General features: G+C 42.2%; 1 protein-coding gene across 1 annotated transcript; it reads right to left on the reverse strand.

The window, feature by feature from the left end:
* Window positions 1–1,605: 1,605 nt before the first annotated feature.
* Window positions 1,606–17,913, reverse strand: cratb (carnitine O-acetyltransferase b). Its single transcript, XM_061820207.1, has 16 exons — window positions 17,724–17,913; window positions 17,424–17,516; window positions 12,966–13,190; window positions 12,041–12,159; window positions 10,198–10,251; window positions 7,685–7,850; window positions 7,266–7,440; window positions 6,924–7,014; window positions 6,602–6,689; window positions 6,419–6,519; window positions 5,025–5,144; window positions 4,690–4,812; window positions 3,562–3,697; window positions 3,404–3,466; window positions 2,862–2,999; window positions 1,606–2,224 (listed from the first exon to the last, which is right to left on the reverse strand). The coding sequence occupies exons 2-16, from the start codon at window positions 17,475–17,477 to the stop codon at window positions 2,021–2,023; spliced, it is 1,857 nt and encodes a 618-aa protein (XP_061676191.1). The 5' UTR covers window positions 17,478–17,516; window positions 17,724–17,913; the 3' UTR covers window positions 1,606–2,020.
* Window positions 17,914–17,946: the final 33 nt, after the last annotated feature.

The following is a 17,946-nucleotide window of genomic DNA, read 5'->3' on the forward strand; positions in this document are numbered from 1 at the left end:
TCAAACGTCACGCTACAGAGTTTTTGTCACTTCCGGCGTCTTGTTTGAAGCGGAACAAGTCAAACCTTTCAGTGTTATCCTCGACAGGGACGTTTTGCTTGTGTTTGAAGTCAAAGTTCTAGGAAAGCCGTTTTCATTACCGCCGACCCTCATAATAAATACGTGTGTCGAATTATATTTGTGGAGAAGTTCTGGTCCAATTTCTTTTCAGATTTATTTTTTTTTAAATTCAGCAACACTGAGAGGGGTTTCAAGCATGAACAGCCTGATCAAGGTGCCACACCATTTAATTCAGATTCAAGTCCGGACTTTGACGAGGTCACCCCAAACCTTTATTTTTATTATTATTTTGGCAGCACGGTGGAGCAGCTGTAAAGCATTGGTCTCACAGTTCTGAGGACCTGGTTCAATCCCAGCCCTCCCTGTGTGGAGTTCGCTTGTTCTTCTCGTGCTTGCGTGAGTTTTCTCCGGGCACTCCAGTTTCCTCCCACATCCCAAAAACACGTAATATTAATTGGACACTCTAAATTGCCCCAAGGTGTGATTGTGAGTGTGGCTGTTTATCTCTACGTGGCCTGCGATTGGCTGGCAACCAGTTCAGGGTGTCCCCCGCTTCCTGCCCGATGACAGCTGGGATAGGCTCGCGCACTCTCTTGACCCTTACAGCTAAGAAAATTGATGAATGGATATTATTTTTAAACCATTCAGAATTGGTCTTGCTGGTGAGCCTTGGACGATTATCCTGCTAGAGAACGCAAGTACAGTTCAGCTTGAGGCCAAAACCCATGGCCGAACATTCTCCTTTAGGATTTTCTGTTCCATCCATCCATTCATTTTCTGAACCACTCCTCCTCACAAGGGTCAAGGGAGTGGAGGAGCCTATCCCAGCTATTTTCAGGCAGTAGGCGGGGTACAGTCTGAAGTGGTTCTCAGCCAATCACAGGGAACATATAATCAAACAACCATTCACACCAATGGGCAATTTAGTCTACACTTAAACTACCATGCATGTTTTTTGGTACACGGGATGAAACCGGAGTGCCCAGAGAAAACCCACACAGGCACAGGGAGTCGTGCAAACTCCTCACAGGCCTCAGAACTGTGAAGTTAAAAAGCAGAATTCATAGCTCCAAGTTGTCCAGGTCCTGCAGGAGAGAAACAGCTCAGACCGTCACGCTACATTTTTCTTTTTAGATGCTGTTACATTTACGCCAAATGTAACGAGTCACACACTTTCATAAAAGTTCAACTGATGTCTCATCATTCCATAGAATACGCTCCCAAAGGTCTTGGGAATCATTCAGATGTCATTTTACAAGTCAAAAGAGCCTTTGTTAGTTTTGACCTTTGAACCATGCCACAGATGCTATTTTTGTCCAGTCTCTTTTTTTGTTGTGGCATAAAAACTGACCTTAACAGAGGTAAGAAAATCCTGCAGTTCTTTAGATGTTGTCCTGGGTTCCTTTGTGACCTTGGCTTCTTCAGATTGCTGAATATGCATGAACGCATGATTAGTTGGAAGAACTTGAGATCAATGATCTCCGCCTCATCAAACCCCTGTGATGAACTACAAAAGGGATTGTGAGCCAAAAGAAGACCACCGTGTCAGGGAATTAAAAATGTGAACTTTATTAACCAAATCAACAGGTTGTGCGCAAACATGCCCAACAAAATGGGCCACATTTGTTCTATTCAAGCAACAGGACCGTTTGTGACCATCCCAATTCTTTCCTCACATTTTGGTCCTTCACAAACACACCAAGCAACTTTTAATTGATAGCAGTAACTAGCACATATACACGCGTTTTGGCTATGTTTAATGCTGAAGTGTTTATGTGATTTGTTTTCCGCACCAACAGCATGAAAACTGAGCAGCTGTGAATGTACAACGCAAAAAAAATATAATAAAAAAAAAAAAAAAAAAAAAAAATCAATGAGAAATAAGCCTTCATCAACACTTTGAATTTCCAGAAGAATACTTGGGAGTGAAAATGGGAATAGTCTTAAGTCTGCAGCAACTCTACATAGGAGGCACCAGGAGCTCGTGCACTTGGCACAAGGTTTCCCACACGGCGACACCGAGTGTTTCTGCATTTGTCTCCTCACAGCAGTTGAAGGCCGTTATAGAAAAGTGGACGTGGTCAGACTGGGGGTTGTAACATATGGCGTAACCGTCAGGGACCAGCGGACCAAAACACATCACGCTGTCTGTGTTGGCAGGCACCTATGGGGAAAAGATAGAACTTTGCATTAAAAAAGGAGGAACTACATTTCTATAGAGGAATATGTAAATGAAATGGGGGAAAAAAACACGCTTGGAAAATGAAGAAAAAGACTAATGTTTTATTACTTTTTCCAAATTTGCTGTTCTCTAACAAACGGCTGAAGTGCAAAATGAACAATAGGTGTTTGAATCTTGGCTCAACAAACCCATGCTATCCATTTTCTGTTCCACTTGTTATTAGGGTCAAAAGGGAACTGGAGCCTACCAAAATAAACTACGTCCATATGCAACAACAATAAAATATGGAAAAAGGGATGCCTCACTGATGCAAAACCCCATCAAGTGGTGGAAAAATGTACCGGAATTCCCGGCCTACAGAGTGCACCTGGTTATAAGCCTCAGTACACAGAAAGAGCGTTAAACTCTGTGTACCTAGGCTTATAACCAGGTGCACTAAAGCTAGCCGCGCGCTAACGCTAGCGCCGCATCACCGCATAAACGGCAGGGTTGAAAGCATGTGAAAAAAGTCACAGCTTGTCGGCTGAAAATTACGGTAAATATGCCACATTCAGAAGAAGATGATTCAGGTTAGCACAAAGTGGAACAAACGTACACTCCCACAAACGCATGAACGCACCTGCCCTGTTCGAAGTTTCCAATGAGTTGCCAGACCAAAAGCAGTATCCATAAAGATTTTGGGAACGCTCAGTCCGTCTTCGATGGCCTGCAGTTTGAGCCCCAGCAGGTGTCGGTCTATGCCATGTCCTTTGAGTACCTGCACAGAGTGCAAGGCAGCGTATTTGAAGCTTGCTCACAATGCAGATTTTGGTAAGTATGTAAGTGCCCTATTTACCACAGTATAAGGCGCACGTAAGAGACTTTAATTTTCTCAAAAGCTGACAGTGCGCCTTATAAATCAGGTGCGCCTTATATAAGGAGCAATATTAAGGCTTTAGCGCAGCCCATCTAATTGATGCATAATGTAACCCCAACCTCAACTGTACAGTCTATTCTATCCCCTTTATAATGCGGTGCACCTTATCTACAGAAAAAAGTTTTAAAATAGGCCGGTCATTGAAGGTGCGCCTTGTAATGCGGTGTGCCTTATAGTGCGAAAAATACGGTAAGCTAAAGGGAGTTGCCACTCTATGAGAATAATTGCTGTCTTTATTTGGTTACCTGGTCAGTCAGAGTTGAGTAGGCATCAACTGCTTCTGTAAATAGTTGGAGCTTGGCTTCACGCTGCACCACAAGACAACAAAAACAACAGCGTTACTATTAAACAGTAGTTACCCAACAGGAAAAGCATTTGAAATAAAACATGCACGTCAGCTCACCGACACTGATGGATCGACAAAGGCAAGGATGAATTTGAGTGTCTGGCTCGAAGGCGAGCGGATGTATTCGGTTCTTCCTTTACGGAACATCCTCTGAGAAGCGATGTCACAGGTGGCACAAACGTCACCGTGAACTCTACCAACAAAAACAAATACAAAACGGCTCATATACTTGATTCTTCAGTTTTTCAGCATTTGTTTGCCAAGGATCAAATGAATCATGTCATCAAAAAACAACTAGAGAGTTGCTGGTGAGATACAACGCGGATGCATTTTGAGATTTAAAATACTTTACAATGTGTTGTTAAAGGTCAAGTGTCATACCTATAAACATTCTCAAAATAGATATTGTAATGAAAAACACATATAACATTATTCACTTCAATGTCTATATGAAAAAATAAACATGAGCGGAGTGCACATCATCCATGTGCAGTCTCATTCGACATTCAAGTGGTAGCCATTTTGGCTGCATTTTCTGTCCCTAACATCACACTAGGACATTCGGCATTGAAAACACGCTGTGCCACCTACTATGGAAGACGAACACGCCCCTTCTGACATGGAAGCTCTTTGCGAAGAAGAGAACATCTCACAATTGAGTGAAGTGACCGGGGCAATATTAGCCCATCGTTTCGAGCCATATTTAGATGATATGCGGATCATGGCCAAACCGCATGCGTCCAAACCACCTCCCCGCCCGATCCATGTCCGCAATGAACAACGGTGCCAGGGGTTGTGAGTGACGACGACGGCGTGGCCAAACCGCCTCCCCGTCCGATGCACGGCCATAATGATGATATACAACCCCGCCCGTGAGCGACGACGACGGCACAGCCAAACCACACCCCCGTCCGATCCACCTCCGCAGCAGTGATGAGCCACTACAGCCCGGTGCCGCAACGAGCCACCCCGTCCGCCGATCACGGCTTCGGCCGGGGTGGCACATCAACACATTTAGCACCCACGATTTACGGATTATGTCCCCACGTGGAATGATGCGCAATATTGTGTTGCAGTAACAAATTATTTAGCCATATGCTTCATTCAGATAATCTCAATTTGTTGCATAGAGTAAATACTGTATATCATGCAACGAGTGATTTTTTTTTTTTTTTTTTTTTTTACCTGTAGTAGGCCAGCTGCAGGGCCACCTGGATGAAGGAGTTCGGACTCAGTTTGTACTGCTTAGGAAGGTCTTTGCCAAATTTCTTAAAGTTGAATACATTCACATCCAGGTCATTGATCAGTCTGAAACATTTTTATCAATGATTCGAAATTAGCAGTGACCTTTCCTCCTTCAGCTATTTAACATATGACACAATTACACATTATTTTTTTGCATCAGTAGTGCTAATTTCCACTGGACTCTCTATGCCATTTCACATAATATATTAGCATTGAACAAGCAGATTTTTGTCTATTGTGCTGTGCGGTTGAACATTTGAAGTTGTGCAACTTGCATATCAAGGTTCTGCTTGGCATTCTCAATGTCTCTCTTGATTTCTCTGTCTATATGGAAGTAAAGCTTCTTGGGCATTGGAAGCGGGACCAGTGGTGTTCGCCTTGGGTCAGGAATCTCACTGCAAGCAAGAGAAAAAAAAAACAATAGCTTATACACACAGTAAATATACAGACACATACAGGTACAATCATGAAAATTAAGTTCAATGTGAGGTTCCTTCAAATTTAAGTGCTACATGATACCATTCCCGGCTGTGGAGATAGTGTTACCATTGCTTCTTGCATGTGCTTTATTTTTTTTAATTGTTTTGGTGTATCTGCATATTTGCAACTTGTTGCTTACAATATATTGTAAATCATTTTGTCCACACCTGGACAGTAAGTGTGGCAACAAAGCTCATGCAGTCAACATGTATTCGTCCACTCTTACACGGTTTGGGTGTCGTTAAGATTTTGAGAGCTGATCATTACTTTAAAAAGGGGAAATCCACTATTTTGCATTAACAATGTATCCAATAGCTCATGTAATATGTACTCTATTTTGACAATGTGATGTTAAATCCTCTCTCATTTAATAGTGTTTTGAAAAGATTTTTATCGACAATTACGAATTTTCAGGGGCTCTGCCTTTTACGAGTCACATGATCTACGTGCGCAGATGTGCCATGTACCGTGCCGCAATAAAGGCTCGATTACATGGGACACTATTCATGCCCAGTGCTGATTTTACTCTGATTTATCCTCATCCGATAAAGAAATAGCAGTATCGGGTGATCGGGAAGATGGAGGAAGACTTTCATACATAGCTGTGAGCAGCACAGCTCCGGGGCTCGAGGGAGCTGTGAAGAAAGAGCCCATGGCTCGGACACTCGGTTGATCGGGAAGACGGAGGAATACTTCCATACACAGCCGGTGCGGTGCTCACGACTGTGTATGGAAGTAGTTCTCAGTCTTCCTGATCAACCGAGCCCCTCACGGCTGTGTTTGGAAGTATTCCTCCGTCTTCCTGATCAACCGATACTGCTATTTCTTCTTCAGATGAGGATAAATCTGAAATCAGCGCTGGGCATAATGGTGTCCCATGTAATCGAGCGTTTGGGACCCCATGTAACACGTCACATCCACACACGTAGGTCACGTGACTCGCGAAAATGGCAGCGCCCCTGAAAATTCATAATTGTCGATACAAATCTTCTCAAAACACTATTAAATGAGAGAGGATTTAAGATCACATTGTCAAAATAGAGTACATACAGTATTACCATGACCTATTGGATACATTGTTAATGCAAACCAGTGGATTTCCCTTTTAACAAATGGATAAGAGGAATCTTGATGATCAGGCTAAAAAAAATAAAAATGTTGATGTAATGCCGTTTTTTTTTTCCTTTACCAGTAGCGCAGGATATAATCCAGCAGGGTTGCTATGGGCGGACCTTCAGCCGTAGCTTGTTCATAAAGGAGACCCCAGGAGCCGTCCTCGCCGATCACAAACTATACAAGCATGCCAAGACCATAAATCATCAGTGAAAGTCCTTTCAAATCTTTGCTGAACGTGAGCAGCCTGGTCGCTCACCTGCAGAGTTTTGTCAAACCAGCGGTTGCCGCTGTTGGAGAAGGTGCCCCCTCCATGCAGGACCTGTGCGGCTTTGCGGCTCGCGTATCTGTCGGTCAGAATTACAGCCTCTCGTAAGCAAACGTGATTTACAGTGCTGTTTCATGCAGCCTTTCCCCCAGTGATGATGGCATACGTTGCTATGGTGGTAAAGTAAACACCTCATTCATAAACAGTGATGATGTGGGTTCAGTTTCCGCTGGGGAAAACTGGGAGTCGAGCCAGTAATGTACCACTTAATCAATGTATGTGTGCATGCGTGTGTGTGTGTGTATACACATACTTTTCATCTGATATCCTCATAACTGGAGAATCCAGACATAGCGAAAAAAGTCCCTTCTCAATTGCCTGCACTGATTCCCGGTTAAGTTTATCTGAGTCGGACAAGAGCAGACAAAGGTACAAAGGAAAAAGACATAAACGTAAGTTAATAGATCGTAAACAACATGGAACTGAAAATGAACATTCCAGATGAAATAGTGGGGGAAGATAGGTCAATGTTTGGTTCCGCTTCCATTCAATTCAATGAAATTCTTGTTTCAAAGAATACCAGACAGTCGTCCAAGTTGTTATGCAAGACAAGTCTTTCGTGGCATCCTGCACATCTGACCATCATATTTTCTACCTCTCAGCAAGCGGTTGTAGGCCTGGCCCCATGTGTGGCGATGCTCGCTGGTCAGGATCCCCATCGGCTCCTTGTCCGTCTTCCAGGACTGGGATCTGATCCTCAGCAGCTGCCCGTGAATTTGGCTCTCTGTCAGGCGGGAGCCGTCGCTGTTGTACACTTCCAACTGGAAGAACTACAAACGCAAGACATTTGTTAGGGCTTTTTTACCTTCTCAATGTAGTTTGTTCACAGAAAAACAGCAAAAGTGTCGACTATTTTGCATCTCTTCAGAAATTGTGTTATGTCCAATAAACGGAACATGTGGAGACTTTGCAATAGTATGTTCTAATAGCGTAAGCGTACTGCTTCCAAAGTCCATTTTTTTCCCAATACAATGAACATGACTGCTCTGGATTCATTTGGTCAACTTTCCTGACCTGATAGTTCCGGACCACAGTGATGTGCGTCGGTGAGCGACGGGGGGTCCCGTAGTGAGCCACGTAGTCGTGTTTGGGGCCCGGGATGCGACACGAAGAGAAGAGCAGCGGGTAAAGCTCCATGCACAGAGGCCTGCCTCGCATGTACTCCACTGGCAGACGGCCACTAACACATGTAGAATGGAATTATTCACTTCATCAGATTACAACAGATCTACAAAGTGCATTTTAATACATGTATATATTCTTTCCTCTGTGCTAGAAAAATGTCACCACGTTTCTTGTACTTTGACCGGCTGTGGGTGTAAAGTGGGGATGACACCAGTGACTGGAGATTGAATGCAATTAAATTCAAATTAAATAAAATAAAAACCATTCCTTGAATTATATTCATTTATTTGGGAAGGGAAAGATTTACAGTGCTTTGTGAAAGTCTTCGACCCCCATGAACTTTTCAACCTTCTGCCACATTTGAGGCTTCAAACAAAGATATAAAATTACATTTTTTTTGTCAAGAATGAACAACAAGTGGGACACAATTGTGAAGTGAAATTTATTGGATATTTTCAACTTTTACAACAAATAAAAACCTGAAAAGTGTGGCGTGCAATATTATTCGGCCCCCTTGCGTTAATACTTTGTAGCGCGACCTTTTGCTCCAATTGCAGCTGCAAGTCGCTTGGGGTATGTCTATCGGTTTTGCACCTCAAAAGACTGAAATTCTTGGCCATTCTTCCTTGCAAAACAGCTAGAGCTCAGTGAGCTTGGATGGAGAGCATTTGTGAAAAGCAGTTCAGCTCTGCTTACAGATTCTCGATTGGATTCAGGTCTGGACTTTGACTTTGCCATTCTAACACCTGGATATATTTATTTGTGAACCATTCCATTGTAGATTTGGCTTTATGTTTTGGATCATAGTCCTGTTTGAAGATAAATCTCTGTCCCAGCCGCAGGTCTTTTGCAGACTCCAACGGGTTTTCTTCCATAATGGTCCTGTATTTGGCTCCATTCATCTTCCCATCAATTTGAACCATCTTCCCTGTCCCTGCTGAAGAAAAGCAGGCCCAAACCACCAGGCTGCCACCACCATGTTTGACAGTGGGGATGGTTTGTACAGGGTTATGAGCTGTGTTGCTTTTACGCCAAACATATCATTTTGCATTGTGGCCAAAAAGTTCCATTTTGGTTTCATCTGACCAGAGCACCTTCTTCCACATGTTTGGTGTGTCTCCCAGGTGGCTTGTAGCAAACTTTAAACGAGACTTTTTATGGATATCTTTGAGAAATGGCTTTATTCTTGCCACTCTTCCATAAAGGCCAGATTTGTGCAGTGTACGACTGATTGTTGTCCTATGGGACAGACTCTCCCACCCCAGCTGCAGATCTCTGCAGTTCAGCCAGAGTGATCATGGGCCTCTTGGCTGCCTCTCTGATCAGCCTTCTCCTTGTTCGAGGTGAACATTTAGAAGGACGGTCGGTTTACAGGTTTAGAGGGACAGCGGGGTCTTGATAGATTTGGAATGATCTGATACACCTTCCATTTCAATACAATTGCTTGCACAGTGCTCCTTGAGATGTTTAAAAAGCTTGGGAAAGCTTTTTGTATCCGAATCTGGCTTTAAACTTCTCCACAACAGGATCTCGGACCTGCTTGGCGTGTTCCTTGGTGTTCATGATGCTCTCTGCACTTTAAACAGAACCCTGAGACTATCAGAGAGGAGGTGCATTTATACAGAGACTTGATTACACACAGATGGATTCTATTTATCATCACCAGTCAACATTGGATCATTCAGAGATCCTCACTGAACTTCTGGAGTGAGTTTGCTGCATTGCAAGTAAAGGGGACGAACAATATTGCACGCCCCACTTTTCAGTTTTTTATTTGTTAAAAAAGTATGAATATCCAATAAAATTTTGTTCCACTTCACGATTGTGTCCCAGTTGTTGTTGATTCTGGACAAAAAAAAAAATTACATCTTTATGTTTGAAGCCTGAAATGTAGCATAAGGTCGAAAAGTTCAAGGTGGGCAAATACGTTCACAAGGCACTGTAGTTTCATATATTGTCCAAATTACAGCACCCCCCCAACAAAAAACCCTTTTGTTTTCATGGAGGGTATTTTTGTGTAAACAAATATTGATTTGTTAATGTTGTTGGTGAGCCACAAGCCACTGGATGGAATGGAAAGGAAACCAGGTCACGTTCCATACAGCTCATTAAAAACAAAGCGGACTTGCGGCACCAATACTGTTACAAATAAGTGTGGGCAAGTATATTTAGACACAGATTAACTTCATACAGCAAAGAAATACGAGACCAGGCTAGCAGGCGTGCTCAACCAGCAACGTCACAGATTACATTAGAGGAATACTGCAGCTTGAGTGTAGTTCAATAGTTGCAAATATAAAAAAAAAATATCACCACAGTGATCTTTCAAAACATGAAGAGGATCAGGTTGAAATGCTGATTTCGCATATAGTTTACATAGGATGGAACAATTTAGCACTTACGTGTCAAGTTTGGCCTTAAATTCAAGTACTGCAACAATCAGTTTGGATGCAAACCTGAAAAAAAAAAACAACCAATGGTTAGTTTGCCTTATAATATCTTAAAGCCCCACTGTCATGCCTATAAACATTCTAAAATGGAAATTGTAATGAAAACTATATATAACATTATTCACTTCAATGTCTATATGAAAAAACAAATATGAGCGGAGAGCGTGTCATCCATGTGCAAAGTTGCGGAAGTCTCATTCGACATCCAAGTGGTAGCCATATTGCCTGCACCGTCTGTTGATGATGTCGCATTGGGTCATTCGCAGAGGTTTTCAGATTTTTCCGACATCCCTTCTGACACTGAACCTCTTTTCGAAGAGAATGCCTCAGAATCGAGTGAAATGACCTGGGCAATATTACCCTATCATTTCATGCCATATTTTGATGATACCCAGATCACTTCTAATAACAACAGACTTCCCGACAGTATGTAATCAGGAGGACCCATGCCGGGCGGGGAGGGAGCTCCTTTCTCCTCCCACATGCTGCCAAACCACTTCCGCATTGGGCCCAACACGGAAGCCGTCGCCAGTGAGCAAGCCGTCACTGGCGAGCGAGCCGACGTGGAAGCTGTCGCCGGCGAGCCGACGGCCGAAGTGGGGTGCCCAGACACTGGTGGCCGGTGGGGGAAAAGCCTGGCCAAAACACCTCCCCGCCCAATTCACCTCCATGTCAGGGCTAATGCCGGGCGATCCACAAGGCCATACAGAGGCCGTCCTTCCGCATTTGCTGCGCGGAACCTGGCTGATGAGCACATCCGCACATTTAGCACCCCTGACTTACTTACGTAGGCAGATCTTTTGTTACGTGATGAGAGGACGTCCCCCACCCCAACTATTGTTTTGTTTTAGCAGCCCTATACACACACCTACCTGTCATTTGGAACCTACAAAGCTCTCATCCCTTGCACCTGTGCAATCTATTTTGCACGATGAACAGAGTCTTTTTGTAAAGTATGAAGAGTAAACCCATCCTCCCGAGCGTTCGAACAATATCTAGCAATACAACGAAAAGGCATTTTGGCTAACACGAAGGAACAAAGAGCGACCTTCCAGCAGGTAAAACTATTATAAACACACGAGCCCGCGTGAGTACGCCGCTGTTAACGTCACTTCCTGCTTCTTCTCCAAAACAATTCCCTTGAGAGGATTTTCATGGCAGGAGATACAAAAATCCATATACAACAACATCATGATGTATGGTGAACAAATGGATCGGTCCATTCTGGCAGCCTTTTTTTCATTAAAAACATACTAAAAATCATGCATGTCATTACAGTGGGGCTTTAAACAAACATACATTTCTTATACGCTGGCTTGTAATGAGAAGAGCATCTACTTTAGTCCCTGTAATACTGACATAATTTTCATTATGAGTTACTCTGTGAAAATGTTACAGTTCAGAAGTGCCTATATCGCTTATACAAATCTCGCTCCAGAATATAATTGCAAACTTGTCAAATGCAACATAGGCGTGTCATTCAATTACCCTGTCATGAACATTCCTTGGCAATTATCCATAAATGGAACCTTCCATGACAAATGCAACACACAATGCTATCAAAATACAGTAAATGCATTGGTTTCACATAGACGAGTCATAATTGAGACTATGAACTCAAATATGTTCTAGCAATATATCAAAATAACTTCCAATGATCAACATGACTTAAGGAGCGACTCAACGTAATATTAGCCAGCTAATTTGTTTGGAAACGCACTCCTGTCATATCGTAAAGAGATTAGCGACATGTTGGTGCCACATGCCGTGCGCAGTGCAGTTCACGTTCACTCACAACAGTTGGCTCCGCCAGCCATTGTAATCTCGTCTGGGGAGGGAAATGGCCGGGTTAGAGTGCACAGGCAGTGGCAGTCGACTGTCCAAGTAGGCCCACTGCACCCACCAGTCTGTGATCTGCAGGGAACGTACAGAGAGAGGCTAATATTTCATTTCAACCGTTGGAAATCCTTTAATTTGTCCCGCAATGCTATGTACTTTCCCCTTGATAGTGGGCTACATTTATCTCCGGGCTGTAAATTCCAAATGTTTAACACAGCTCCTACTATATTTAAAAGATAAGATTTTATAAAACTGTGTATAATTCAGAGATTACCGAGATGAACATAGCACAACAAACACGTTACGTCTGCACTTACAATCAATCCCGAGCCTCCCCCACAAATCAGACGTGTCGCGTGGTACCAACACTAACCTGTGAGAGGCAGCATGGTGCCAGAGCGCTCGCAGATTGTCGTAAAATAAAAAAAAAAAGAAATAGAAGGCACTAGGCTGCCTGTTAGCTCATTTTGAAGACCTTTTCTTGATCATTTTTACTGTGGTGTATGAAATAGGACATAAAAAAAAACACAATTAGGTCCAAAAGCTTCCTGTTGGTTCCTAATTGGGTAATCTTCCTGTTTCACAATACAATCACAACTCACAATTGGGGTCTCGGACTTTGTCCAAGCAATGTGGAAGGGGGTGGGGGGGGGGAAATCACTCCAAATACATCCACGAATACAAAATAATTGATCAGGATCGTCGTTTGGAGACATCAGACAATCAGGCTTTCGTCGATGCTCCTCAATGGTAGTTCGCACCCACGTGAGCATTTTTTTTTTGGGGGGGAGGGGGGGTGTAAGCACTCTCTGTGCTTGACCGAAACGTCAATCAGCGACACGTGTCATGTTCCCCCCGTGAGACAAAGCCAAAACACGCACCCAGTTCTCTGTCTTTCTCGCCCTCCTTTCCAGGCCCCTCTGAAGCTCCGTGCCGAGGCCACCGCGTCTGGCAAACTCCCGCATAACCCTGCGGGTGTGGGTGAGCTCTTCGGGAGGGATGAGGGGCTCCAGGCCTCTCATGTAGGCCTGTAGAGTCTGACTCAGGGGGGGCACCGGCTGGGGGGGCACCAAGGTGGACATACTTAGCTCCTGCCTGGATGTCACCTGGAGCAAAAGTGAAAAAGCACAAGTCACTCAAACTAGTTTATAGACACTTGATGTCAACAATGATGCAATATACATTGTAATTGTATTTAGTCATGCTGGGGGGGTACATTTATGAAATAATTGGTTGATTGATTTTAAATTAAAAAATAAAGGTCTTTTACCAATTGTTTTTACAAAACATTTTTTTAATTTTTTAAGTGTCTCATTCAATTAATTTATTTTGAAATACAAATATTACCAAAATAATTTTACATTTACTTTTACTTAAATAACTGGTTAATTAATCATTACTGATGATTGAGAATCATATTTGTATTCAAACAATTTTTGTAAGCGTTATGCCCTAACCTATATATCATTTATTCAAAATAAAATCCGGGGCTGGATCACAAACCTTTGTCCAACCCTGATGCTAGACCAACACGTCTGTACCTCAGTGCACTTTTCAAGTTTGCTGAGCAAGTACGCGACAACCCGGTAGTTCATTGTACTGTGTGATGCATCTGGCTGTGCTTGTATGATAGAGATGAAAGTGGACTTTCGTGAAAACTCCTGAAAATCTAAATGCGAGCACTGAGGGAGTGAAGTCCTGCTGGGGGGGGTCCGGAAACATGCCCCCCTTTGGAAAATTTTTGAAAAAAAGGATAGCTGTGGTGCATTCTGGTTATAACTATAAACAAAATTCAGACACTAATTGAAAGTAAAATTTCTAAGTCCTGACAAAAAGAAAAAAAAAATTGGGGAGAAATTCCCCAAGGGCCAAACCCAGATTTTTTTGCCCCCCATACCCCTATCACTGGATAGCACAAAATCACATTGGTCATTAAAATATGCTTAAAATATGCCAGTTTATCTCATAGCAAATGAATTAAGTGAACTATTCAGTAAAAAGACATCTAAAATTGTCCTTTTCCCCACATTATACATATTATAGTATAGATATAGAATATACTGGAAAATATATCCGAGAATTTCTACACCGTACAGCAAAATATGTTAAAGAAATTGATCTCTAGTAATTACTATTAACGTTTGAGTCTCAAACTTGTTACATCGCGTTATACACATACACTCGACCACATAGCTCACGATCTTAGATACAGATCTAGTAACACTACAATGAGTTGCCTTTAATATATATATATATATATATATATATATATATATATATATACATACATACACACACATACATACACAAACACAGTATATATACAGTCATTCACATTTGAAAAATGTATGGGTGTGGTCAGTCATGCTGTCAGATAAAGTTGCGGATGTGATTAGGGATGGCCTTAAAATAACTTACTGGATTAATATAACATAACTGTAAATTAAAAATAAAATTAACAAATACATAATCAAAATAGAAAACTAAAATTTCAAACTCAGAAATGATTATTTCCAATTTCAACTGATATTAGCAGAACATGATATAAAACGGTACTTAAAATTTTTCATCAATAAAAAATCTTTGTTGTATGAGAAACTATCTGTAGTACGATCTGTGTCACTATTTTGTGAGCACGAGGCTTGTTTATTATTGGACCAAAACACACAGAAGCTGATAACGTAATCCACGTTTCCGTCTACAACCTCCATTTTGCATTTTTAAAACCGCTACAGAAGTTGTAGTACTTTTTATTCAAAAATTTTATGTGTTTAAAACCTCGATCATAACCTGTCCGTAGGCATATATTTTTTCTAAAGTACTTCATTTATGTTTTATATGTACATATCGATGCACAAGGGACATAAGAAGGTGACATGACCGCTCGCACAGTTTTTTAACACTCGCAAAAATGTCGGTCGCATTGCAAAATCAGAAAAATTGCCGAATTTGTTGCTCTGTATGCCATTATATGCAATTGTAATAAAAATCTTGTAAGTGCAAATGGTAATGCTTTAGTCAAGCTATCATCACTGAAATTTCATGAAAATTCGTTGAGAAACAAAAACGTTGAGATTGTTTGCGATGACGTCACCCAGTATTCCCTTTTTTTTACGACGTCATAACTCTGAGACCAATCGGATGAATTAACGATAAAAAAAAACTTCACGCTTTGCCTGTGTTCTCTGACTTTGATAACACACACGACGGCGGCCGTCGCAAGGCATGACGGGTAATTGGAATCCCATCATATCACAATTGACCCCTCCATAGAAATTGCGTCATCCGCGTCGCTGACCAATCAGAGGCCAGAGATCTGCATAAACCATGCCCCTTTTTTTGCAGCCGCCGTTCCCTCAGACAACGTTGCATAGTCCAGTATAGCTTTTGTTCGCGTTTTATCGCGTATTTGCGTTCTTTAACAATAGATATGTTTAAGAGGTGTAGTCACGGACTTTGTAATAGTGACGACAGGTATCCTGAAAGGCTAGTTGGTGGAGTTCAATTTGTACCCTTTCCAAAACCGAAGACCCAGTACGAAAAATGTCTTCAATGGATCAAACTTTGTGGAAGACCGCATCATCAACTGAATCCATCTAATATCAACCGGAACAGAAGACCGACTACGAAAAATGTCTTCGATGGATCAAACTTTGTGGAAGATCGTATGATCAACTGAATCCATCTAAAATCAACCGGAACAGATATGTTTGCACGAAGGTAAGCCCTATATTTGATTTTCAATACATGTCTCATATAAATGAATTAGCAGTTCTTCGCTTGCATAACATAGCTACGTGTGAATGATTGACACACTTGATCTGTGTTGAGCGATATTTTGCGATGATCTGACTGCACAAACGTGTCCCTTTGTTCGTGGCCAGGGAGCTAAGCTAAACCGGACTATGTTTGCACGAAGGTATGCCCTATATTTGATTTTCAATACATGTCTCATATAAATGAATTAGCAGTTCTTCGCTTGCATAACATAGCTACGTGTGAATGATTGACACACTTGATCTGTGTTGAGCGATATTTTGCGATGATCTGACTGCACAAACGTGTCCCTTTGTTCGTGGCCAGGGAGCTAAGCTAAACCGGACTATGTTTGCACGAAGGTATGCCCTATATTTGATTTGCAATACATGTCTCATATAAATGAATTAGCAGTTCTTCGCTTGCATAACATAGCTACGTGTGAATGATTGACACACTTGATCTATGTTGAGCGATATTTTGCGATGATCTAACTGCACAAACGTGTCTCTGTTGCCGGCTAGGGAGCTAAGCTAAACCGGACTATGTTTGCACGAAGGTATGCCCTATATTTGATTTGCAATACATGTCTCATATAAATGAATTAGCAATTCTTCGATTGCATAACATAGCTATGTGTGAATGATTGACACACTTGATCTGTGTTGAGCGATATTTTGCGATGATCTGACTGCGTGTCTCTGTTCGGCGGCTACTGAGCTAAGCTAAACCGGACTAGCGAGTCCTAAAAGCCTTTGACGTGCACCGAGACACCAAGACTGAAGGAAGGATGTTTGAGGACACTAAAGTAGTGATTGTCGTACTCGGTCGGGACTTACATAGGTTCGGCACTAATTCAAGAATAATTATTGAGGGGAGCTCGTGACGTTGCACAAAGAAAACGAGAGAAACAACTCGTAAATCAGGCCTCGCCTTGTTTTCCTTCATACGGCGGTTCACAAACGGCTATACAGATACACATACAGATTCTGCACAGAAGTGTGATAGGTAACACGAAAATAGGAAACTGTCAATGACAAATTCGTCTTTGGGTTATAACATATTATATTATGTGGCTTCTCGGTCTTCCTCTGACTCCGGAAAGATCTTGCGCTAATATCAATGGTTTCTCCGTCGATATGCATGTAAATACCATTGAAATACCCCTCCCTGAAGTTCTTGAAGGCCTGCTGTCTGCTTTTCAACGATATTTCACTATTTTCTAAGAATGCGAGTGAGAAATCAGCTGGTAAATCGGACAATTTCGTTCTAGTCTTTTCTTCCTGCGCCGCCATTTTTGATAATTGTTTGTCTGAGGTTAGCACACGTGGGGTGACGTACTTCAGGAGACGTGGTTAAGTGCCCTTTCCGGAGGGGTCAATTAGCCCACATTCCCAATCTTTCAATGGTCGCAACTTTTATGTTATTTGAGCTATTGAGATCATTTAAGTAATATTTTAAAGGGTTTTCGAAGCTCTTTCCAATTACAAAGTTTTTTTTTTCAATTCCATGAGTATAAGTTTTTCTTTTTAAACATACCTACTTTGAAGCACAATCACACACACATATTTACAGATACTTACGCGCGTCGTAAACCATAGTCTGCACGCCGCCGGTTGGATTTTGCTGGAAATCATGTTTCTTCCAATCAAGCCTCCAGTCACCTTTGCATCTGTCTGTCAAAAGTGTTCCGCATATGAACGAAAACGTAAAAAAAAAACCCTCCTTGGCCTACTTAAAACCTCCCACCCTCCCCTTTCGTATACTTTAGCACAGTCGTTAAGGGTTCAGATGTTAAAAAATGTGCCGTGCTCATCGAGGGTGTGCAACAGAGCCTTCGTCGACCGAGTGTACTCCGGTTGAAAAGACAACACCACACCTACCACGTCGGCGCCGTCTTAATTTGGGATTTGGGAAGCAAGAGGACGCATGCAACGCCTCACGTATTGAAGTGGACTCTGAGAACAAGACTGCACATGTGTTGACGTCAAAGTGTTTCCGTAAACGGAGAAATGAAAACTCGGTGGATTTTGGCGTCTGTCCACGACAAGGCGCTGTTTCACCGGAAGAAGGCGTCGCAAAACCAATAATGTAGAATAAAACTAG

This window comes from Syngnathoides biaculeatus, chromosome 1 (genome assembly GCF_019802595.1).
Source record: "Syngnathoides biaculeatus isolate LvHL_M chromosome 1, ASM1980259v1, whole genome shotgun sequence".
Lineage (NCBI taxonomy): Eukaryota > Metazoa > Chordata > Actinopteri > Syngnathiformes > Syngnathidae > Syngnathoides > Syngnathoides biaculeatus.